The 26373-nt window shown below is 42.8% G+C and overlaps 1 protein-coding gene and 1 pseudogene across 5 annotated transcripts in view; one reads left to right on the forward strand and one right to left on the reverse strand.

The window, feature by feature from the left end:
- Window positions 1–26373, reverse strand: part of ERC2 (ELKS/RAB6-interacting/CAST family member 2) — a 903595-nt gene that overhangs the window by 238192 nt on the left and 639030 nt on the right. For all 5 annotated transcript variants that reach the window (XM_075073080.1, XM_075073079.1, XM_075073078.1 and 2 more), the window contains one exon: window positions 8212–8359. In XM_075073080.1, coding sequence (XP_074929181.1) covers window positions 8212–8359 — 148 coding nt within the window. The remainder of the gene's footprint in view (window positions 1–8211; window positions 8360–26373) is intronic.
- LOC142047881 (U4 spliceosomal RNA) lies at window positions 1358–1515 on the forward strand (annotated as a pseudogene).

Here is a 26373-nt window from a genome sequence, read left to right on the forward strand (position 1 = left end):
GCTGACCCTCACGGTGGACAATCAGGAAATGGAATTCAAAAGTTCGCGGGGATTCAGGCTTTTTCCTGTTTACCTGGCCAGTGCATCACAGTTTAGTGTCCGATGCTATCATGAGTGCCCCTGTGACAATGGTTCTGAAACCCAAATTGGGAGTGGCTCACTTGGGGCAGAGTCAATCGCTCCCTTCTGGTTTCTAAAAATTGAGTATGTCCTGCCTGGACTGTCATAGCCACGACTGCCTGCCTCCAAGTGCCCCCCCCCCCCCCCCCCGTTTATGTCACAAATAAGTCTATGTTTCTTATTCTTGTATTCCTCACGACTGCATGACAGAAATGGGGGGTGGGCCCTGCCACGGTAGCTGCAGAGGGTTGGGAGAGAAGTGAAGCAATGAGTGCGGTTCTTGCGGGAGAACCCCCTGTTAATACAGCCATGGAGTAGCTGCGCTCTTCTAATACACTTGACTCTTCCTTCAGAGGAGTAGCCGTGTTAGTCTGGATCTGTAAAAGCAGCAGAGAATCCTGTGGCACCTTATAGACTAACAGACGTCTGTTAGTCTGTAAGGTGCCACAGGATTCTCTGCTGCTTTGACTCTTCTTGTAGTCAGGACTGACTCTATTTTTAGACAGCATAAGGGAGGGATTGACTCAGTGGCCAGTGAGTCAATCCCAAGTTTGCTTTTGCGTTGCGCCCCCGGCTGATTTTAGCCAGGGGCACTCATGATAGCAGCGGACAGTTTAGAGAAGAGAGAGATAACCGTCATGTCATTGCCAGTTTTCTCTGGCAGTAGACGGTACAGAACGACTGGTAACCATCTCTGCTATCATTGCAAAAGCAATTGAATGCTGGTGTGTAGCGCTCGAGTGTCGCCTCTGTCTCCACGGCATCTAGTACACAAATGGTGACGGGAAAAACAAAAAGCCGACGGTCTCTAGTGCTGCCGTGCTATTGTTTCTGCAAGGGCAATCCAGGAGAAAAATGTGCGAAAGGACTGTCTGCTGATGTTTTCCCGGAGCAAGGAATGACTGACGACGTTTACCCAGAACCCCCCGTGACCATTAACATTTGCATCAGGGGCCGGGGGATCATGGAGGACGGAACGGGGGTGCTGAGGACTCCCGCTATCCCACAGTCCTCAGCAGTCTCTTAAAACTATTTGCATTCTTGGCTTAGCGCCCAGTGTCTGTAGCTTACAACACGGTGTCTTTTATGGTTCACGGAACAGCTATTCAGTTTCCTTCCCCTACCCCAGCACGAGAAATGAAAGTTAAATAAAGCAATCCTTGAGTACTTACAATGTCACCCTCTTTTTACTGAATGCTACTGACAGAGGCGAATCTGCAGCACTGAGGAGCATTAGAGCTTTGCACAGTGGCAGTATCATAACCAATGAAGTTAATCTGAGGTGTGATTATTGCTACTTGAAAATCTGCTCCTTTCCTGGTGGTAGATGGTACAGTACTACTGGAAACAGCAGAAACTGTTACCATCTCCCCTCTTTTTGTTACACTCACCAGTAAATGGGACAGAACGGATAATAACCCTGTGTAAATTTTTGAAAGGAAAATGGGGATTAACTCACTTGGACTGGGTCAATCCTGCCCTTTACGGTTAATAAAAATAGAGTCAGTCCAGACAAGAATAGGATACAGTGTATTAAAATCAGTGTAGCACAGCGCAGCTGCTCCGCATCAGTATTCACAGAGGGAGCCGCTGCAAGTAACGCAACCGTTGCTTCCCACCTACCTGGGCTACCACAGCAGTGCCCCCCCACCCATTGTTGGCATGATGTTATGAAGAATGCATGAATAAGAATCACAGAGTAGTTACTGAGATCAGATGAGGGGGAGGGAGCCACCATGGGCTATGACAGTCCATGCAGTTCAGAATCTTTTCTTTACGCAAGAGAGGAAGGGGTCTGATGAAGCTCAGCCCCCAGGTGATAAGATGAAGACAGTTACCAGGCGTTCTGTACCATTCACTGTCAGAAAAAGGGAGTCATTCCCATTTTCACCCGGAGCCCCCGGCCACACTCAGCCAGGAGCAATCACTGGGCAGCCGTCTACCCCTGGGGGGGGCAGAGGAGCGGATACTGCTCTTCACCGCAGCAGCATCGCGTCTGCCAGCAGCATTCAGTACACAGAGGGTGACATTTACAGTACTCAAGGAATTATTTATTTCACTTTTTTTACCGTGCTGGAGGGGGGAAAAAACTGACGAGCTGTTCCGTGAACCACGCAAGACACCGTGTATTACGCTGCAGACATTGGGCGCGCAGCCAAAAATGCAAATATTTTTCAGAGACCGCTGTGGAGACTGGTAGCTGTAGTCCTCATTACCCCCTCCCTCCCTCCATGACCATGACCATCCGTTTGAGTGTCTGGCTTCCCGTTACTGTTGTCACGCACCGCTGTGTATCCTGTAGTTTATTTTTCAAAGGCTTTGGCATTTCCTGTTCTTTAACGGAGCTCTGATAAAAGAGATTTGTCTCACCATACAGCGATAACATCTGCTATCTCCCGTAAGGTTCAATGCAGGAGATACTTTTGCATTTGAACTGCATCGCCACCCGTGGTGATCAGAGCTGGACACGTGAAAGCAGGAAATGTCACTGTAAAGCTCTCGGGGATTTCCCTGTTTACCGGCACTCCGCATCCGAGTTCGGATTGCGGACCAGAGCGGTCAGTGGTGCACTGTCCTGCCTAGAATAATAGGCAAGTGTAACAGAGATCCAGTGTATCAGAGAGCACAGGTGCTCCGTGTCAGTATTCACAGGGGTTGCCCCTGCAAGAAGCGCACCCGTTGCTTTCCTCCTCCCTCAACCTTCCTGGGCTACCGTGTCATTTCCCCTCCCCCGTTTGTGTCATGAAGTATTAAGGAATACCAGAATAAGAAACAGAGACTTGTTAGTGAGAGAAAATGATGTCGGGGGGGAGGCACTTGGAGGCAGCCTCCCGGGGCTATGACAGTCCAGGCAGAATGGACTCTATTTTTAGATACCATAAGGGAGGAATTGACTCATTGCCAAGCGAGTCAATCCCAAATGTGATTGCAAAAATTTTGAGCCCCAAGTTTCAATGATTAAGCTTGTTATTAGCCGTTCTGTCCTATCTACTGCTAGCGGTAGCAATGTTGCCCTCGATGTTAGCAGTTAGGCGGTTCTCCTGGATGGTGGGCAGGTCTGCAGAACTGTCTACCACCAGAGAGGAGGAGCAGATACTGCTCTTCAGTGCTGTAGCGTCCCGTCTACCAGCAGCATTCAGTACACATAGGGTGACATAGAAAGTAGTCAAGGAATGATTTCTTACCCTTTTTTTTCACGTTGTGGAGGGGGGGAAATAAACTGAGGAGCTGTTCCCTGAACCACGCCAGACACTGTGTTTGACCCTACAGACATTGGGAGCTCTGCCAATAATGCAATAATTTTCATAGACTGCTGTGGACTGTGGGATAGCTGGAGTCCTCAGTACCCCCTCCCTCCCTTCATGAGCGTCCATTTGAGTCTCTGGCTTCCCATTACGCTTGTCACGCAGCGCTGTGTATCCTGCAGTTTTTTATTCAAACGCTTTGGCGTTTCGTGTTCTGTAACGGAGCTGGATACAACAGATTTGTCTCCCCATACAGCGATCAGACCTAGTATCTCCCGTACGGTCCATGCTGAAGCTCTTTTTGGATTTGAGACTGCATCGCCAGCCGTGCTGATCAGAGCTCCACGCTGGGCAAGCAGGAAATGCAATTCAAAAGTTCGCGGGGCTTTTCCTGTTTACCTGCACGCTGCATCCGAGTTCAGATTGCTGTCCAGAGCGGTCACTGCAGCACTCTGGGATGCCGCCCGGAGGCCAATAACGTCGATTTCCGTCCACACGAACCCTAATCCAAGTTATCACTATCGATTTTAGCGCTACTCCTCTCGTTTGGGAGGAGTTCCGAAATCGATTTAAGGAGGCGGTAAAATCGATATTAATGACGACGTCATGTGAACGGATACAGCGTTAAATCGGTATATCGGCCATTAAACCGATTTAAAGTCGCAGTGTAGACCTGGCCTGAGACACTGCAATCATTCTTCAGTAGCAGTATAGCAGACTGTCATGCTAGGTTCCACATCTCCCAGTGCACAATGTTGTTCACTTTGGGGCTTCACACTTGAGTTTCTCTGGTGTGTTATGCATTCTGGGATGCCACTGAAGAAGACAACAGCAGGGCCAGGGAATGTTTGTGAGACAGAAAGAAAGAGACCCCCCCAGCCTTAGAATATGGCAATGAAAGCAAAAAACTAATGAAACAGGTTTGAGATATATAATAGTGCATCTTGAACTTTGAGTAAAATTTCAGGGCAGTTTTTATTTAGGCTGAGCTGATTTGCCTATATTTGATACTTTCAAAATAAGAGCTGATTCAAACAGTATTTTCTTAACTCGGCCATAAAAAGGCCAAATACATTTCTATAGTTTTAAAAGATAAACCACCTCCTGACAGAGAACCAACATATCTAATTTCAAACACCAAATTATTTGCTTGCTAAAGTTACTAATCTTTGAAAACAGAGATGTAAACGGAAGTGCTAAAGAACCTAACCCAAACTGTAATATCATTTTGGAATCAATACAAATCAGCTATTCTATTTTAAACAGGAGGTTGGTAATTATCCCCTGGTACCTGATTCATATCACATGTCTGTATTTAGAAGTGATATGGGAGGGCGTCTGCTTTTATTACATGACTACTGTTTTCTCTTTTGGAGCAGTAATATTAAAATATGTTTAACAGGAAGGTAAAATGAGAGAAAAAGAAAAGAGTAAAAAGTTAGTGTTCATTAGACCAAAACCTGTAGAGCAGCACAAAGGTTCCCATTGGAAGGTATACAAAAGAAGAGAAAAAAGAAATATTACTACTTATACTGGCGCACAGTAGAAAGTACCAGTATCGCATGAGTGTTATGAAGAAATCTCCTGCAAAAGAACTGATATAACCAGAACATTATAGATCATGCAACAATCCAAGTGGAGATAAATCTGTTTCATGCGTATTCTTTGCTAACCAAGCTATGGCTGAATTCTTGTACAGGAATTGAACACAGTATCATAAAAGGCAGTAGCTGAAAACTCCCTATGAGCAAAGACAGTCAAGGCACTGGAACCTGTAAATTACCCATTTCTAACCTCATTTGCTATCATCTACTGATGTCGCTTTGTGATACAAAAAAAGTCTATTCTTTGTTCTGCTAAAGAGATTCTCAGCGACACCTCTTCAGTCTATTGATAGTGGGTCTCCATGCAAACCTGTCCCCCCAATACTACTCTCACTGCAGCCTCATTCATGAGGAGGCTTTCTCTGATCCAGTATTGGGGGGGAGAAGTTGGCCACTTCAAGGACTTACCTCCTCTCTGCCCCCCATGGGCACCCAGCCTTCTTGTGGACTTGAGAAGGTGTGCTACTTGGCTGATTGGCTAGACAGAGGAGTATAGTGTAAACCTATTTGCTCCTGTGCACCCAGTTGGAGGCCTTACAGGCCTGTCCCCCTGCCTGAGATGCCATCCTGTGCCTTAGAGGAAATATCTCCCTCACTTGGGAATAGAGTAGGACTGGGTTTTGTAGCCTTGCTATTTGGCATCATCTAATCACCTTTCTGCACTGGAAAGGAGTATTTCCTTCACTGCCAGATTGGTCTGGGCAGGATGTTTTGGTTTTATTTTTTGTTTGGTTGGGTTTTTTGTTTTGTTTTGCTTTGCCATCCTCTCTCCTCTCAGCCACTCAGGGACCTGGCAGATAGGTTAGGTTACAAAATTAATGTTGTCATAACTTGGCAGATGCCCATCACAGTTAATTGTTCAACAGGGTCTAGTTCCCCTGATAAATCAGAATTGGAAGCAGATTACACATCTCCTAAAAAAAGTGGGGAACAAGGTCAGGGTTTCTAATGTCTGATACAGCAAGGAGACGACCTCTTTTCCCTATACCCTTAACTCTTGCATGAGGAGAGGGCAGTAGTGACCTGCAATGAGGACAGATATCAGCCCTCCCCCAGCCTGCACGGATTACAGAAGAAAGGATGACCTACACAGAGGATTCCCAGATGTTTTACTTAATAAAGTTGCAGCCTAGTTAAACCGTATTCACCATGTTTTGTCTTTCTTCTTGAGATGTCCAAGACAATAAAACGAGGTAATTTTGGCATCAATTTAATGTATATAAAAGCTATAAATAGTGAAGTAGCATGTAGTACTTGGTTTCTAATCTAAACTATCCAAAATAATCAGAAGGGTAGCCGTGTTAGTCTGGATCTGTAAAAGCAGCAAAGAGTTCTGTGGCACCTTATAGACGAACAGACGTATTAGAACATGAGCTCTGTGGGTGAATGCATCCATGGATGCGTCCAAAGAAGTAGGTATTCACCCAAGAAAGCTCATGCTCCAATACGTCTGTTAGTCTATAAGGTGCCACAGAACTCTTTGCTGCTTATCCAAAATAATGATTCTCTAGCTACACTCTTCTCCTTCTTCTTGCTTCTATCTGTTTCTACACTGTGGCTGAAGGAAATTATGGATGTTTTGCAAGCTTTCACAGAAATCAGGTGAAGAGATATACCCCAATATGCGTATAGGTATCTAGAGTGTATTTCAAAAATATCGTTGACAGCCAGTGTAAAGGTAAGGTGCTCTATTCTTTCACTCCTCAGTCAGGAAAGATGAAGGAGAAGGACAGAAGGGACTTATCTGAAGTGGTCACAGGAAACATCTGCTATCATCTAACAAAAAGAAAGAAACTTAAAAGAACCTATCATTGTTTGAATCCATGCTGCTTGGCTGCAGCATGGAAAATCCTGAGATCAATAAGTAAAAAGAATGAAAAAGTATAAATGTTGATGTATCTACTGGGTATATAGTATTGGCTGAAATGTCTCCTAAATAGCTGACTGACCTGAGACATATGTGCATCATGGCTGGAACCCAGGTACTTGGCAGCAATGTCTGTGATGAAGTCAGCATCACAAATGGATGATATGTTCATGCTCAGGGGCTGTTTCCTATTTCTATAGACCTGTGGGAAAAAGCTATAATGATTAGGTGCATGAGGTCAGAGCTATAGGGAACTTAGCTAAGAAGCAAGGGTTTTCCTTAATTTTCTGTCGCTGAATGAATGAAAACCTATAGTATGCAATGTATGGTTCAGAAAAAAGAATCATAGCATTGTCTATCTACAGTAATAACATGGCATGCTCACCTGTGAAATGACCCACTGACTGATTACTTTGAGAGGCTGAAGGGACTAGCATGACTTTGCCTCATGATATTTTCCTGCTTCTCAGGTAACAATCACAAAACTCAATGATGACACAACCAAACAAAGGAAAACACCAAATACAACACTATCTACCAGTCACGGTCTGAAAACAGCCTTCTCATCTCTTTGCTCAGCATTACTAAAGGAGAGAAGGTGTTTGACAACATGCTCATATGACACACGACATAGATCATTACTATTTAGGTTATCTGAGCATCCTTCCCTCACTTGCTTGCTATTGTGCCTACGGTACCTACAAGTGCTATGACGAAATCAGAAAGTAGTCAGTGTACAATGTGTGTTCACATTATTGAAATTAACCAGTGGAGATGTCCATAGATACTGTATGCTGCTTACTATGGTAATTTTCCTCATTTGTAAGGTAGAAAATAAAATGACATTTACAGAGTTTTTCATGTAGCAAAATTTATTTCTAGAGCCTGTAACTAAGCACTCATCTGCTACAGTGTATTTATAATAACAAAGATAAAAATCTTTTTATTAATTTTGGGGATTGTTTTAATCACAGTGATGATTTCCAGATAACCTCTCATAAAACACGGAACCTTCTGAACAAATAACTACTTACTACAAATGTACACATATCTAAACAGGTTCGAAGCAATGCATCTGCTCTTTAATGTCTTTTGTGATGACGAAGGTGGCAGCTTTTATGGCAGAGGGAAAACGGAAAGTGTGTTGGCTGCATATAACATGAGCCAAGCAAACATGCATCTAAATACTAAAGAGCCATCAATTAAGTAATAGTACAGCAACATTTACACTGTTCTTACCCTACCTTGCACAGCTGTTGGTACAAGGTAGGTTTGGCTTGAAGACTTTCAATATGAGGTTATAATAAAACAGTGAAAATGAAAATACCACAAAGCCGCAGCCCCCAATAGAAGAGTAAAATGAATGTTCTCCCACCTGCTGTTTTAACTGATGCACTAATCTGTCTTTCTCTCGTTTAAGAGCCATTACTTCCTCTTGAGTCTTCTTCTTCTTTGAAGCAGACAGTTCAAGCAAGGCAATGTTTGCATCTTTTTCACTGATTGCAGCAAGCAGTGCTTCCTGCCTGATAAAATAAAATACAAAAATACTATTGTTTCAAATAAATCAGAAAACACTTAGGAGTATTTCTTGTAAGTGATATTTGAAAAATCATTTACACTTTGAATAGTCATTCAGTTGCAAATTGTGGCAGGTGTCATAAAATCATGAAAAGACTATGTGCCAACAAATTAATAGAACGGCCTCTCTCTTGATCCAAATATTTCATGACATTTAGCTGAATACACGTATTACATTAGATAATGTAATTTTTAGCAATGCTTCTTCGAATTCTGTCATGTTAGAAACAGTCTTGGACATATAGTTTTAAAATACACTTTGCTTAATCCAAGTAAGCTTGTCACTAAAAAATTTATATTAGAAATACCTAACAAGAAAGACTTAAATGCTACAAATTAAATATATTTTCCAATCAGTTCTTTATCTCTGCCTCTTGGAAATTTAACCATACAAATGACAGATCTCTGGAACTTCCTCTCATTTACTCAACATTTTCCTATTATTTATAAGCACCACACAAGATCTGTTTTTAAATTATCAGTGAGTACCATAATACAAGAGTAATTTTCTGGCAAAAAGTGAAAATGATGAAACATGGACTTCACGGTTACTCCCTCTCTTTCTCTCTCTCTCCTCTTTCCTCTTAATCCATGCTTTGGAGCCATTTGCATGTGCCAACCATGGCATTAATTAAAATAATCCTGCAGTGGAGATGCAGGGAGTCATGAAGGAATGTGGAAGGGTCTTACTCCCCCTTACATTCCTAAGCATCCTTGAAGTCACGACAGCAATCTTTCCCTTAGTTTCTTAAATAAGAAGAAGAATGTATTAGATTTGTGCAATGAGAGAAAAAATATTCCAGTTCAGAAAGAATACATAGTATATAAAAGCTTTTAGAATAGAATATGTTATGGCCTATGCCTTCCTCCAGAAATACGTAAGCTCATGAGAAAAAATAAACATGGATAAATGAGTCATAAATTAACCCTAAGCTCCACCTGTTAATAGCTGTAAGAATATGGCTCATGAACTTCATACAAGGTAAGGTAAGAGGCTGGAAATTTTATAGCTTCCAAGCTTACCAGCAAAAATGTCAAGGAAGCTATATCACTTTTATTTCAAAGTTTCTAATGTATTAATGTAAATATTTAGAGGACAATATTTCTGATGGAGCCAAAGAAAAACAACCCATATATTCTGCTCTCAAAGTTATGAGATATGGATTAATTTTAGATAAACAATTTCATTTTATACTTAGACTTAAAATTCTCATTTATTATTCTGCCTGTTCATTATAATCAAAGTTTCTTTGTTTTTAATTCTATTTTTTATAAATGGTGCATAGAAGGATGCCATATTCTCCAACCGTCTTTGTTTAAGTACAAAGTGACATTAGAAAAGCTAGTTTTAAAATTATTATTTTTTTATCACAAAGATATTATGCAAAAGCATTGTGTATCCAGACTTTTCAATAAGTTTTTAATGGGCTTATAATAATAATTATAATTTTAATGTGCTATTTGTACTTAAATAATGTAATTATTTTAATATGCTTAATTCCCTTAGATGATCTCAGACTTTAAGTGCATTGGAACAGAAAAAAACTGATTTGCAGCAGCTCATCTTCCCATCCTGGACTAAATAAAGAATATACACACAAAAGTCCAAATTCTCCTTCTTCTTGTGGTTGGTTTTATTGGTCACTCAAACAACATGAGAAAAAACAACCCACCCTTCAGCCTCAGGTTTCTCCCTGCAAGACTTTCTTATTTCAGCTCCTACTTTCCTCAGAATGACACCAGGACTTCCTCATGTATCTTTTCTGAAGATAACAAGAGCCACCCAGAGCCAGCAATAAGCATTCTGCATCTTTAAAGGCACAGAAAAATTTATTCTATTATTGTAGAATATATTCCCCTTCTAAAGTTCAGTTGGACAAAATATGTGATTACATGAAATCAGCTAAGCTTAATGATTTGATTGTTCAGCTGATAACAGACATTTTTATTACCATATATATAAAATGGTTACTCACCCTTTTTGTAACTGTTGTTCTTCGAGATGTGTTGCTCATATCTATTCCAGTTAGGTGTATGCACACGCCATGTGCACAGCTGACGGAAACTTTTCCCTAGCAGCTACTTATCAGGCCGGCTGTGGAGCCCCCTGGTTTGGCACAGGTATGGCACTCTATATATGACCCTGCTGGCCTGACCCTTTTTAGTTCCTTCTTGCTGACTACTCCGACAGAGGGGAAGGAGGTGGGGGGAATCGAATAGGTATGAGTAACACATCTCAAAGAACAACAGTTACAAAAAGGGTGAGTAACGGCTTTTTCTTCTTCGAGTGCTTGCTCATATCAGTTCCAGTTAGGTGACTTCCAAGCCGTACCTTGGAGGTGGGGTCAGAGTCAAGGTATTGCAGATTGAAGAACCACTCTGCCGAAGGCCGCATCATTCCGAGACTGGTGGACGATGGCGCAGTGCACCATAAAGCTGTACACTGAAGACCACGTGGCAGTCCTGCAGATCTCCTGAAGAGGTACATGGGCCAGGAAGGCTGTCAACGAGGTTTGCACCCTTGTGGAGTGAGATGTAATGGCAGGTAGAGGAACCTTTGCCAAGCATAACAAGCATGAATACATGCTGTGATCCAGGATGAGATCAGCAGAAGGTCGAACACTTCCTGTTGGCCTGTGTGGTGAACAGGTCGATTCAGGGAAAACCCCAACTGTGGAAGATTGAGTGGACGATGTCCAGATGAATCGACCAATCGTGCATAAGGAACTGTCTGCTCAGGCTGTCCATCAGCATGTTCTGAATGCCCGGCAGGTATGAAGCTTGGAGAAGGATGGAGTGGGCTAGACAAAATTTCCACAGTAGGAGGGCTTCCTGACAGAGAGGAGACGATCAGGCTCCGGCTTGCCTGTTTATACAAAACATAGCTGGGGTATTGTCCATGAGTTCCGCTACACAGTGACCCTGAAAGCGGGGCAGAAACACTTGGCACGCAAGGTGGACCGCCCTGAGCTCTTTGATGTTGATATGCAGAGCCAATTCCTCTACTTGCCATAAGCTCTGAGTTGTCAGGCTTGCGAGATGCGCTCCCCAACCCAGTGCAGATGCATCTATTACCAGAGTCAAGGTGGGCTGGGGAAGGTGGAAAGGGACCCTGGTGCTCACCATGCGGGGGTACAGCCACCATCATAGGAAATTGAGGGTAGGCCTTGGAACGGTCAGCACCTTGTCCAGACTGTCATGGCCCGGGTGATACACGGACACGAGCCATGCTTGCAGAGGCCTGAGTTGCAATCTGGCATGCTGCACCACATAGGTGCAGGATGTAATGTGGCCCAGCAGCCTGAGGCACTGCCTCACCATGGTGATAGGAAAACTGCAAAGGCTGCTGATTATCTGTGAGAGGGCAAGATGCCGCGCCTCTGGGAGGAATGCTCTCGCTTGATTGGCATTGAGAACTGCCCCGAAGAACTCTATTCTTTGCGTTGGAGTGAAGACGGATTTGCTGACATTGAGAATGATGCCTAAGCGTTCGAATGTGTCTCTGACCATTTGCACCTGTGATTCTACCTGCTAACGAGAGTGGCCTCAGAGAAGCCAGTCATCCAAGTAAAGGTAGACATGCACGTGATGGCCATGAAGGAAGGCTGCCACAACTGCCGTGCTTTTAGTGAAGACAAGGGAGACGTGTATAGACCGAATGGGAGAGCTGTGAATTGATAATGTACCTTACCACAAAGCAGAGGAACTGTCTGTGAGATGGGGTGATAGATATGTGAAAACAGGTATCCTTCAAATCGAGGGTGGCGTACCAGACTCTCGGATCCAGAGAAGGGATGGCTGTGCTCAAAGAGACTATGTGGAACTTCAGGCTGACAATGAACTTGTTGAGTTCCCTCAGGTCCAGAATTGGCCTTAGGCCTCCCTTTGCTTTGGGAATGAGGAAGTAATGGGAGTAGAAACCCTTGCCTTTGAGCTCCTGGGGCACCTCTTCCACGGCTCCTAGAGAGAGGAGGGTTTGAACCTCCTAGATGAGAAATTGCTTGAGAGAGGGGTCCCTGAAGAGGGACGGGCAAGGGGGATGGGAGGGTGGGAAGGAGCAGAAGTGGATAGAATATTCTGCCTCTACCGTGTGGAGCACCCACCGGTCCGATGTAATAAGAGACCATGCATGGTAGAAGCGGGATAGATGGTTCAGGAAGGGAGGATAACTGTCTAGGTTATGGACTGGTAATTTGTCCTTGTGTGCACCTTCAAAAGTGGCGCTTAGGGCCTGCAGGCTGGCTTGGACTGACCCTGGCCCTGCCCAGGAGGTGGCGCAATGGCCTATGCCGACTATATCCACTCCTCCTGCTGGAGAAGTCCTGCCTGAGCCTAATGGGGAAAGACCGCTGCTGGGTGGCCTATGGTTTGAAAGACTTCCTTTGGGTTGCGGGGGTATGCATGCCAAGGTACTTAATGGTGTTACGGGAGTCCTTCAGACTATGAAGTCTAGAGTTTGCCTGCTCAGAAAACAGGCTCCGTCCGTAGAATGGGAGGTCCTGAATTGTTTGCTGAACTTCCAGGGGGAGACCTGAGGACTGGAGCCAGGCATTGCGTCTCATCACAATACCCGATGCCAGGATATGCACTGCAGAGTCCGCAGCATCCAAAGAACCCTGGATGGAAGTCTGGGCTACGATTCTTCCCTGCTCAGAGATGGCCCCCAGTTCAGCCCTTGACTCAGACAGGAGAATCTCTTTGAACTTTTGAACTGCAGACCATGAGTTACAACTGTACCAGCTCAGGACCTCAAGCTGGTTAGCGATCCGGAGAGAAAGACCCCCTGTTGATTCTCCCAAACAAATCAAGGCATTTAGCATCTCTTGATTTGGGCACGGGCTCCTGCTGACTCTGCCTCTTTTTTGTTCACCACCTCCACAACAAAGGAACATGGAGGAGGGTAAGTGAAAAGATATTCACAACCTTCAGTAGGGACAAAGGACTTCCGTTCAGCCCCTTTGACTGTAGGGGGAATTGAGGAAGGCGTTTGCCAAATAGTTTTGGCATTAGCCTGGATAGTCTTTAGATAGGTAAGGCCACCCTAGATGGACTTTCTGATGCCAGGGTGTCCACCACAGGGTCCTCGTCCTCTACCACCTCCTCCACCTGGAGGTTCATATTTAGGGCCACCCTTCAGAGGAGTTCCTGCAGGGCCCTATAGTCCATGGGTAGTGGACCGGATGTGAAGGTACCCACCACTGCCTCGTCAGGAGGGGACGAGGAAGATGCTACTGGCAGGACTGGTTCCGTGGCGGCCTCCAGATCCTCTGGGATGGGCTCCTCCCGAGCGCCAGGTGTAGCTTCTAATGGGAGTGGGATTGGATCCAGGTTTTGTGAGGGATCCTGAGGCAGGCAGCTGATGGTTGCCTCAGAGAGGCAAGAATCCAAACGGGATAGTGGGAGAGCACTGGGAGGGCACCTTGGGCCTGATGGTACACCCACGGGGTCCAGAATTGCCACTGAGGTTGCCAGTGGGGCACTGAAGTGTCCTGCCTAAGACTTTCCAGCCTGGATCTGGGCACTTCCAATGCCCCTGATGCTCTGTCTGACCTGAAGAGGCTGACCTCAAGTGGGAAAGCCAAGGGGGGGCAGTGTAGGACTTCTCCACAGAGGCCTCCTCCTTCTCAAATGGACGGGATGAGTGCCGTGGGGAATAATGAGGGCAGGATGGTGATCAGCGATATTGCTGTGGGGAACGGCGGTGAGGTGCAGCAAGGTGGGGGTCCGCCTTGGTGGAGAGCAGTGCCATGATGTAGAGTGGTACTGCAATCGAAGCCCTTGCAAAAACAGGGGCTGTTGTCCAGAACAAGATCTGGAATGGTGCCATGAACAGGACCGGTGCCATCCTGGGGAGCGGTGCCGAGATGAGGTATGGTGCCATGATGTCAAGCTGTATCGCTGCGTAGAGCAGTGCCGGTGGGTTGAGCAACGACTGGGAAGTGCAGTCCAAGGTAGATGCGAGCGATGCCAATAGGTCACAGATTGGGATCCAGACCTCGAGCGGGACCATGACCTATCAACCAACAACCACCTTGAGCGGGAATGGGTCAGGGCTGCGAGACCAGTGCTGCGAGTCAGATCGGTGCTGTGAGTCAGACCGGTGTGGGGCATACGTATGGTACTGGGACTCAGAGTGGTGTCGAGACTCCGAACAACGCGGAGATCCTGGTTGTGGGGCAGATGGCCCGAACATAGCCAGTTGACACTCCTGAAGGTGTCATGTCTCGGGGTAGTGGAGGCCTCTAGACTGGAGACTTGGGCGCTGTCATTTTGATAAGCCCCCTAGTGGCCTCAAAAGTGTCCAATGCGCAGGGTAGCATGACCTCCTCCACCTTCAGCTGCAGGGAGTCCAGGAGCGTGGGGCTTCTGGAAAGACGTGGAGGTTGAGCCTGACTGGAGGGTCAGTTGGCCGTAGGCCCATGCTCTGCAGCATGCCCTGCTGAGGCTGTGGTTTCTGAATCAGGCTGTTGTGGAGGCTTGTCCTTGGCCTGCTTCTTACGGGTAGCTGGTGAATGGGAGTAGTGCTGAGAGGAATGCTTCTGAGCCCTGGTAGACTGCCGACCCCTGGGAGGGCATACCGAGTCTTTTTTCAGTGCCATGGATGGCACCATCAGAGGAGCGCTCCGCACCGAGGAGCTCGGGGCCGGGTATTGCTGCAGACAGAGGGCAAACTCCATGAGGAATTGTTTTAAATGAATGTCCCTCTCCTTTCTAGTGTGAGGCTTGAAGGCTTTGCAGATCTTGCACTTATCTTCTTGATGGGCTTCTCCCAGACACCAGAGACAGGAGTCGTGGGGGTCGCCTGTGGGCATAGGCTTGGTGCAGAAGCTACAGAGTTTGAAGCCCTGGAACGGCATGCCCCGAGTCCTGTGGGGCACTTGTTGAAGGGGGGAAAAACCCAACCACTAAAGATTACAATTAACAATTAGAGGAGAACAATTAACTAACAATGGGTAACTACATAGAAAGATAAGCAGAAGAGCTAGGGATCAGTGGCACACTTGCAAGCAAGAGACCACTGTTCCAATAACCGTCACTGACGGTAAGAAGGAACTGAAGGGGGGTCGGGCCAGCAGGGTCATATATAGAGCGCCATACCGGTGCCAATCCAGCAGGCTCCACAGCCAGCCCGACGGGTAGCTACTAGGGAAAAGTTTCTGACAGCCGTGCACACGGCATATGCACATACCTAACTGGAATTGATATGAGCAAGCACTCGAAGAACTAAAATTACAAACAAAAATTGGCCATACGTTTCCATAATGTCCAATGGTTTATGTTAACTAAAAGAATATTTCTGAAATAGTCAGGTTTTTTTTGTTAGCTTCCATTGAGCAACCAATTTTTGTCAGTATCTTGAACAGTCCTTTAAGACAGCTTTCGCTGTATTAGTCTTGCTTTCAGGATATCTAGAATAAAAATTTGCATTGTTTACTACATTAATGCTAATGGGCTTAAACTCTATTGTTTTATTATTTGTTGCTATTACAGTAGATACATCAGATGAATATCAAGGTATAAACTGAATTGTATTAAAACAAAAAAAAATAATTTATAATTTCGGCTTGATGCCGAAAGATGAATTCTGCAATCACATATTTAGTTCAAATGTTTCCATGTTAGAATTACAAATCTGCTAATAATTGAGTTCCCATACCTAGAACTTATAATAGAAAGCACAATATATAATCTCTGTTGGGATGTGCAATTGAAAAAGTTGACAGAATGGTCAGAATAGAAACCTAATAAACTCAAGCTCACTATGAACTAGTGGTAATATCTCAGATTTCCCAGTGGTTCTTAAATCTGGTTAAATTAGAAGTTAAGATATGTGAATACTGTTACATATTCTCTAGTAGGCTTCACTTTAAATATTTGCCAGCCGGTGGGTTTCAAATTTTCAGTTGCTGCATTGTCATATTTTACTAAGCGTAATGCAGAGTTTACCCAGCTGTAAAAGAAGAGGACTCTCTCAAAGAATCATGTGGAGAATGAAAATGTTAGGTCAACATCAAGGGATAACTTGTCAATTGCTAAGGAAACCAAATAAGCTGCTGTACTGAATCTTTATATTTCCTCCAGAATTTAACTGGCAGTAAGGCCCCAAATCTGAACAGGGAGCAAGGGCAGTCACAGGTCATGGTAAATTTGGTAGCATTCAGACAACTGACATTTAGATTTACTCATATTTTTCTTTATTTTTTCACCTGCTAAAAATGCCATATATACTTGCGACCATAGAAGTGTGTGAGTTTGTAACACTATACATCCCCACTTTCAACAAGCAAATGGACACACACACACACACACACAGAAGAAAAGAAAAGAAAAGAAAAGAAAAGAAAAGAAAAGAAAAGAAAAGAAAATCTTCTGAATATCAAGGGAGCAATCCAACAAACATTGCCAAGTCTGCACTCTGGGTCCTCCAACTCAGTTGATGCCCAGACATGCAGACCTACAGCAGTGATTCATAACCAGTGGGTTCTGTCTACCCCCCCACACACACACACATACACACAGGGGTATGAAAGGCAATCAAAGGGGGTTGCAAGGCATTGACAATTTTTTTACAATCTAAAAAACCCCAAAATCTTGATTCCCCAATTTCCCTTGCTCTCAATGTCAACTATTTTCTGTCAACCTCTCAAAACATGCACAAAAAAAATATAGGGTTAACACTGTTATCCTTGAAACATTTTTACACTAAACATTAGAGGATCGTGAACATTTTTGACTTTGAATAAAAGGTCACCAACCTGAAAAGGCTGAAAGAGCATAAACTCTGCTGATGCCTTTTCACTGGGACTAAGAGACATAGATCATGCATGATTTGAATAGTGACATAGTAACGATCCCAAGGTATAAAATTCAACTGCATTTGACCAGGAGTTTTGGCTAACCAGAGATTAGTTAATCAGATTGGACTATATATTCTACCAAAGATAACATTGGATTACTCTCTCGACTACTTAAACCAACAAGCAAGCAGTAGCTCAAAACAATATGCATTATTGTGACATATATCACTACAATCATTGAGGTTAAAAAAAAACAAGAGCCAGACTATGACAGACCTTTATACAGGCATATATAGGGACACTAGAAACTTTCCCCATCTTTGTGTGGCCCATGCCGTGAGGTCCTAATGCCACTGCAGTCCCTGCACTTAGACTCCATTAAATTCCAGGAAGAAACATCTTAAAAAAATAGGATATTGGCTGTTTTAGTCATTTATTTTAAGTGAAGTGAACTGAGTGTTCATGGGAGAGGCCAGATGGAGAGCCTTGGAGCCTAAAGTTCTCTGTTGTTTCATAGAACATGTGAAGCTCTGACAGCAGCTGTGAAAAATTCACCACACTACCTTGCCAAAGAGCTGAAACCTCCTCTGAAGGGAACTCTGAGACTGAGAGGGCAGTTCAGCCTATTAAACCTGGTCTCTCTGCAAAAAAGTGTCAATAAGGATGGCAACTACTGTCACTGTAGCTGGGGGATTTTAAAGCCATGAAACAAAGAATTAAGCTGCAATTTATTTCGTATTCACTATCAAAACAGCCATTAGATGGTAATGACTTCCTCATTAACCAACATGGACTAAATTTGTTTCAGTGACCTAAAAAGATGGGAAGCTCCATATATAAGTCTCTCAAGTCAGAGATGTACCGTACTCGAAATTGAAGCCTACAGTGTACGACCTCTGAACATATAATTTGAAAATTAGGGCTTGAATGGCACTGAGTACAACATACAGTCTGATACACTCTCCTGCTCACAAAGTTAAAAGCATCAGCATCATTTATCATTCTTAATTACATCCCAAGTTAGCAAAAGTAGTAAATATCATAATATAGTTCTACAGAGATGTTATCACTTATTGCAGCTAAAATGTCTCCTTAGTGTTTAAATAAACAATAGTAATAAAATACATTTTAAAATAATTTATTAGAGCAGTGCATTTAAAAACATTCTCCAGCATTAATATTTAAAGAGAGCAATCCTTTTTGCTAACAGTAGCTTGTCCCCATGCCCCCAAACTAATCTATTACATAAATACTGGAGTAATATTTCTAACATCAAGAAAAGTTAATCCAGCCTTACATGGTCAAATTAGAAAAATCTCTAAATTAACAAAATAGTCCCTAACTCCATCAACATTTTCTTCCAATTTTAATAATAATTCCTTCTTATTAGTATTGCACTTTGAATCCCTTTTACCCATGTAAGGAATTCATTCTTGCCATTCCTTCAAAGAACAAAACAAAAAAAAACAAAATAACCAAAATGCAGATGGCTACTAGAGAAAAATACTGCTGAAGATGCAGATAAAATATCTGTGCATTACAGTTACATGATGGCGGTGAGGAGGGAGGGCAGTGACATCCTGAGACTTCACACTCCCTTTTGATGGGTGACTGCAAAGTCCTATGGAGTCTTGCAGCTGATCAGCTCCCAAGCCAGCCAACTGGATAAAAAGACAGTGAATGCAACAGTGTCTTCATTAATGCACTTGCCTGACAGATTCACTTAGCCTATCTGACAATGAGAATTTTAGGACACTGGGGAGAGTTGTTTGTTGATTTGGGAAGTTTTGTGGAAGTTTGTCTACTTTAACTTATTTTTGTTTTCTATATTACAGTTTAGGGTCTAATGTGCAACCTTTGCTCATGCTGAATAGTAATTATTCAACCATGTAGTCCGACTGAATTCAGTGTCTTCCGACACTATTTATTTGAGTAAATACTACTCAGTGTAAGGGTTGCAGAATCAGGCCCCTAGAAGGAGGATGTAGTTTATGTGTTTAAAACTAATTTCCTATCTGTGCATCTACAGTTCATTTTCTGTCACATATTCATGAGCTATTTGAAACATTTTGGAGCCTATTCAAGAACAAGGTAAGTCTTGAGGATATGCAAGTTTTTATGCAAATTATGGTCAGAGTAATTAGAGAGGGAAATGACTTATTAGAGCATAAAGTTCATTCCTCAGAAATGGCAGTATGCTGTGTTCCACTCAGAGAAATGTATCAGTTATTAAAATTATAATACAATGGATTTTTACACAAAAGGCACAGTACTTTAAAAAGTTGTACAACCTGCCTTTTTTGTGTAACTGATCAAAAAAAATTCTTAGCAATGGATGAACTGACTTAGATACTAAAATCAAGCTGAATCTTTACTGAAAGCCTAAACTAAAACTTTTGAGGGTCAAAAAGTTTACTTTTAATTTTTGGGCACCTCTGTGCTCTGGTTCCATCCTGGATCAGAAATGGAAGTACCCGAATCCTATGAGCATTGCAAAGCTTCTTTTATTTCCAGCATGGTTGGCAGCAGATTCTGAAATCTCATGTATCAGTCTTGTTTCCACTCCTACTTTACAGATCAAAAAAATTTCATATCTATTCAGAACCTGCAAAGTTTCTGAGATGTGTTGACTCCCTACTGAAATTCAACAAAAGATATATGGTATCTAACCACTACTCTCTACTCAGTTTGAATATAGGTTACTATTGACAGAAAGATAATATATAACATGAATAATTCATGATCTATTCATGATTAGATAATTGACAGTTATCTAATATGCACAGAAGACTAGGATTGTTAACTCTCATGTCTGAAATCTACTTAAGTAAAAATTTGTGTAGCATTTGGCAATACATTCACTCCAGTCATATACTCCTGTATATAGTCACAAACTACATTCAGAGGACATGTATTTTGGGCTATGGAAAGAAATGATAAGCAGTACATGATTACTTAAATGTTACTTAAAGGTTTAACATCAACAATGAAGCACAGTATTTGTTAACCTTATTAATATTGATAATATCTTACATTAATATATCAGCTTATTTTCCAAATCATCCCAATGCGGTTTACAAATATTGGCCAAATTCAGAACTAGCATATGAGGTGCAACTCTAATAACTGGTTTGTAGGAATGCAACTGATTTCTGATGTTCTCAAAGTACTGTTGCATCCCAAGGGCGCAACTTGTGGGAGTGTGTGTGTGATGACATTCTTCCACTTCAGTAAAATTATTAAAACATTAACACCCAATGCTAATTAGTACACTACAATTTTAAAAACATCTTCAGACAGATGATATTGTTTAGATGAGGGACAGTTGGCTTAATCTCAACCTGTACAGAAACAATATTGTGCTTCAGTATCAACAGTAACATACAGAGGGTTTGTTGATAGTCCACTTGGACCCACAGTTTTGGTTAATACAGAGTATTTATGCTCTCACTTGCCCTTTTTAGGTGACAGACCCTCAATAAATTATCTTAACAGCTAAATCAGGCAATGCTTTTGGTGTCACCTAACGAAAATACCTGACTATGCCCAGTTCATTTAGGCCCAGATTCGGATACTCTTACTAATGTCTGACCTTACTCTGCAAGTAGTCCCACTGATTTCATTGGGACTTCTTGTTGAGTAAGTTACTACCTAATGTGAGTGAGGGTGGCAAAATCTAGCTCTTAATTTGATGTCTCCAGGAGCATGTTCGTGCACCGTTTCTAGAACTAATAAACAAGGACCCAGTTCAGCAACATATTTAATCCGAACTACTTGTGTGCTTAACGTTGTTCATGTGCTTAAGTATTTTGCTCACAGGGACAATAAACTACTGAATAGCTCCACTACTCAAAGGGCTAAAACCTGTAGTCCTTATTCACGCAAAACTCCCGCTGAAGTCACTGGGAGGAGCTTTAAAGAATAATAACCATTTTTATTTACACAAAAATATTGGCTATGGGACTTCAGAAAGTACAAGATATGCAAAGCTGCGCATATTTAAGTGTGAGTATAAAATTCGCAAAACACAATCCCTAGATGATCTTTAAGCAACAATACAGGCATCTACTCTACGTTTGTGAAACAAGCTGTCTTGGACTGGAAAAAAATTACTTAATATAAAAAGGAAGCCCAAGTATGCTAGAAAGGAAGATAAGATAATGCAAAGAGAAATAAATCCATGAAATAGTCTGCTGAATGCCAAACTGGAAAAGTATACTGTACATAGTATTTTATCAAACTGCAGCCTAAACAAATGTCAAAAGGAATAATTTCTTTAACAAATATGGGCAACAACTGAGAAAAAAGGGTTGTTCACTAACATATATTTAGTCAAGATTAACAATGGATAAAAGAATGTACTAAGAACAGATTTAATAACCCTAAGCTGTCATTCAGCTTGTAGGAGGTATTCAAGATACAGCTAATAAAACACAAAAAAATGGTTTTAACCACCCGGAAAAAAATTCTTAGTAGATTAAAACGCTAAAGGATGACCACTAAGATAAATGCTCTCTTTTGAGTGCTGCCTTGTTGTTAACTTTCATAAAGAGTCTCACAGAAACCTACAACCGTAATACATTGCATTGCCACTTTTCACAGTCAATTTAAAAGGGCACTTCGTAAACACTTCTATTTTACTCCCCAACTGTGTTAGTCTATCAATAATTTTCTCAGCTCTAATAACAGAACCCATGACAATTTTTACGGGTGGTTGCTGGAGACAGTACAATTGCCACATAAAATAGAATGCCAACCTTAAGATTTATAGAAACAAGGTTTTCTAACAAGAACCTTTACAGTCTTGATTACTTGAGCCATTCTGCATAAAATACAAAGATGCAATTTAAAATGTAGCCATTAAAATAATTCAAGTCAGAAATGTTTGAACTAATAATACACACAGAGTACACAGCCCACTTCTCATGTGCTAATCATACTGAGAAAGAAAAAAAACCAGCTCAATCAACTTTTCCCCTTTAATTATTGTTTTCTTTCCCTCATGACCCTGAGTATTCAACCTTAAGTTCAGTAGGAGGTGGCTTGAGACAGACGGTGATGAGAGATCCTGTTTGAAACAGCTTCTCTCTCTGTCACTCTAAAAAAAAAACACTATATGTTAAAACATGCTGTTAATCCATTATAGATGCACATGCATCTTTAGAAAATAAACAATGGAACATTATCTGTATTTTTAAATAGAAAATATGTTGATTGCCTGCATCAATTTAAAATCTGAACATTTTACAACAGAGCCACTGGTCTAAATCTGCATTCAGTTACGGAGGTGTGAATCCAGAGTCTCTATTGACTTCAATGGGATTATTCTGGAATTACCTTTCTGGAGCTAAAAGCAGAATATGCAGATTACATATTATCATATAATCTGTGAGGGCTCCGTTTATACACTATTCCACTTAAAAGCTAAACTATTTTAAAACTGTTTTCAAACAACAACTCTCTTTAGTGTAAGCTATTTTCAGAAAAAATAAACAATAATATGAAATAGCAATGCTGGGGAAACTGACTAAGCCTGTGCCAAGCCATAAGCGCATCAAGGGCTCTAAACAGCATGGAGTCACTGGGGAGCAAAGACAGCAATGTCAAGAAGGCTCTTGAAACACTAATGGCTTGGCGTCAAGGCATTGTGTTCCTCTGGCTCCAACATACCCATATGCCCCCAGTCCCACCAATCTAATCACTCTCCTCCACATCAGCCTCTTTCCTTCAGAGCTGGGGGACTCCTGCACCCTCAGCACCACCCTGTTCATACCCTCTCACCCACCATAGGATGTTGAGGGGAGGCTGAGTGCCCATGTAGAGAGGACACAAGGATAAGAAGGGGAGCAGAGTGAACTTGAGGTTGTGAGCAGGATGGTAGCGTTGTGCAGAGGAGCACAGAGAAGTTGCACTTGATGTGGAAGTTCAGAGTGCAAGAAATGGAGGAGAGAGATTCATCAAAATGCAGTTCTCTTTCCATCCTCCCCTTGCCTCCTGCATGTATCTCAGAGCAATCTTTTCCTCCCTCATTTCCCACTATGTCTCCGCTCCCCATTTAATATCTATGTTTTTTACATTGGCAGCATTGAATAATTCTTTTTTTTCCCCCAGCAGCCTAATATAGGCAAAAGTTTCATTTGCATATAAAAAATCATTAAGAAAAAAATTTCAGGTGCAATTTCAAAGGCAGAAATGGGAGCAAGGTACCCAGTGAACTCCCATTGTCTTTCCATTAGGGCTAGGCATACAATTCCCCTGTGTGCCTTTCAAAACCAGCCCCTTAGTCCCTGTCATAATGGATTTTTTACTTATTAACTTGAATTTTGTTTCATTAATGACAGATAAGGAAAACAGATCCCTTGGAGAGGAGATATACCTATCCATGAAACTAGTTACATCACGGTCTCACTGACCATGTGTCATAAACAGATAGCTAAGGGTTAATGTTTCTTTTACCTGTAAAGGGTTAACAAAGGGAACCAAACACCTGACCAGAGGACCCATCAGGAAACGGGATTTTTCAATCGGGAGGAATTTTGGACTCTGAGTCTTTTTGTTGTCTCTCAGCTATGAAGAGGCTTCTTTCTTCTATCTATTTCTGGTTTCCAACTTGTAAAGTACAGGTTAGAAAAACATATAGGCTTTATGTCTGTTTTGGGGTATTACCATGTGTGTACTTGCTGGAATGTTTTCAAATTGGATATCTTTTTGACTCAGACTGTTCTAGTCTATTTTCTGTATAAGCAAATAGCGCCTGTATGTCATTCTTGTTACAGAGGAATATGTTATGTCTTTTTTCTTTCTTTTTATGATAAAGCTGCTTTTAAAACCTGTTTTGAGTTTTTCTCTGGTTAAGGAGAAAGAAGACAGGGGGAGGAGGAAAGACTTTAAATGTTTATTGAATATTAAGAAAGGTAGATACAAAGGGTTTGAGTGTTCAGTCGTGTGGTTCATCGGGGAACACTACAAGAGCATGTGGGGACCTGGCAACTGGTTACGGTTCCATATAGTACACACAGCCGTAATGTCCAATGACGGGTGTGGACAGGTGGTGGTGGTCAAGATATAGTAGGGAGGCAGTGAGGGTACATCGCTCATGAAGTGGTAGCACACAGTCATGGTTGAGTAAGCGGGCCGGGTTAATGGGGACAGGGGACCCTCACGTGGTGTGGATCCAGATTGGTAAGTTCAGGCAAGGGGATATGGTTTTGTAGGGGGTTGTAAGGTGTTCCCCCCCCCCCGTGGGTCGTGGAGCCACATCGCTCACCTCCTGTATTGGCGGTGGCGGTGATGTGTTCGATTAAATGTCTCTAGACACCGGATAGTGTCCGAGACCATCAGGCGTCTCATAAGTCGCGCATAGCGACGGCCCACCCCACAGCCCTGAGCACACGTTCGTTCCAGGGGTCCCAGGCGCCCAGCGCCCCGACGATCAGAGCGTCGGTGTAGACCTCGAAGCCCTTCGCCCGCAGGGGTTCAGTCAAGGGGGCATATTTCTCAGTTTGCGGGCGGGCTTCGCGGAACGCCGGGGTCCTGTTCTCGAACGGATGGTCACTCGTCGACGGGATGATCTTTTTCCGCTCCTCGGTCCGTGACGACGATGTCTGGCGCAGCGGGCTGTCGGTGCCGGGGATGGTGCGGTTGACCGCGATCTCCCCGAGGTGTGGGCGATGGCCTTCGCTAGGCGGTCCTGGACGGCGTTGTGGCTAACTCTCCTAGTGTCCCAGGGGGAAGAAGCTAAGGGGAGGAGAGATAGATCTCTTCTGTTTCCTTGTTTGGGGTTTGTCTCTTTGTGGAATTTAAAGGAGACATGCTTCTTGGTATTGTGATGTAAAGAGATTGCATCAATACTCTCAGGTTAGCCCAGTGAGGAAAGTCTGGGTGAAGAGAGGGAAGGGAAGTGGGTTATTTCCCTTTGTTGTAGGCTCAGGGTTTCTGAGTCTTGGGGTGCCTCCAGGGAAGGTTTTGGGGAGACTAGAGGGGGCCAAAACCTGGAAATTTTGGATGGTGGCAGCGAGATCAGATCTAAGCTGGTAAATTGAGCTAGAGGGGTTCATGCTAGGCACCAGATTTTTGGACGCTAAGGTCCAGATTGGGGAGATGCTTATGATATGGTGGGAGCCGTGGGATGTTAGAATCCAGAAGCACATAGGAATATTATTTTTCTTTTTCCTGCTAGGTGTTTTAGCAGAGAGAAAGGTTTGGTTTTAAAAGCAGCCAGAGAGAAAAATTTTTTCTGTTTCTCTTCAGCTCAGCTGGCTTGCATTTTAAGCAGGAGCGATTAAGGTGACATTAAGGGTCTATTGTTAAGCAATATAATTCCAATTGGAATAAGTACCACAATACACACAGCAAATAAACTGGTTTTCTAGTTAAACAGTAGCCAGAAGAAGAAAAAAGGACGGCTGCTAGGGCACGTTGCAGGAGACAAGAGAGCCAGCAGTTCAGACAATAACCACCAGAGGGCACCCCAACACAAGAAAACAGGAACCATGACTACCAAAGATGCCCAGAAAAAGGAACGAGCACTGCAACAAGCCATAGACAACGAAAATGAACATAGGAGACGGATGGGAAGATGCTTATGATACCATGTCTTTCCAATAACTGCCATATTATCATTTGGTACAAACTGATAGGAATGCCCACACGAGTAGGCAATACCCATGTTCAGGAATATCTTAATGATGACCTTTGGTAAATCAGGGTCGAGTACTAAATATACCCATGCCAAAGCTATTTCAATGCATAATTAAAAACAATAGAACACATACATCTGTGAAAAAATGATGTTAAGATATTATCATTATTTCTGGTTATTACGATTCTTAATTACAATTTGTTATTTGCCCATTTTGCCCCAGTGCTCTGCAAACCAACACAAGCTTGCTTGTCTAAAATACCTCTGCCTGTAGTAAGACATACAACCATACAACAAAGAGGATTAAGAATGTTTAGGAATAATAAGACCAATGACATCTGAATACAGGGGCCTGTGTTACAGTGGGACACAGCACTGCACAAAGTCTATCTAAGTTAAATAGGAAAACAAAACCATAGGTAATCTGTCACTGTCAAACCACTCGTCTTTCAACATTGCTCCTGGTGTTTATAATGGACAAAGACAAAAGTAGTTTGCAGGATGAATGGTTTGATCCCAA

Source organism: Chelonoidis abingdonii, chromosome 17 (assembly GCF_003597395.2).
Source record: "Chelonoidis abingdonii isolate Lonesome George chromosome 17, CheloAbing_2.0, whole genome shotgun sequence".
Taxonomy (NCBI): Eukaryota; Metazoa; Chordata; order Testudines; family Testudinidae; genus Chelonoidis; species Chelonoidis abingdonii.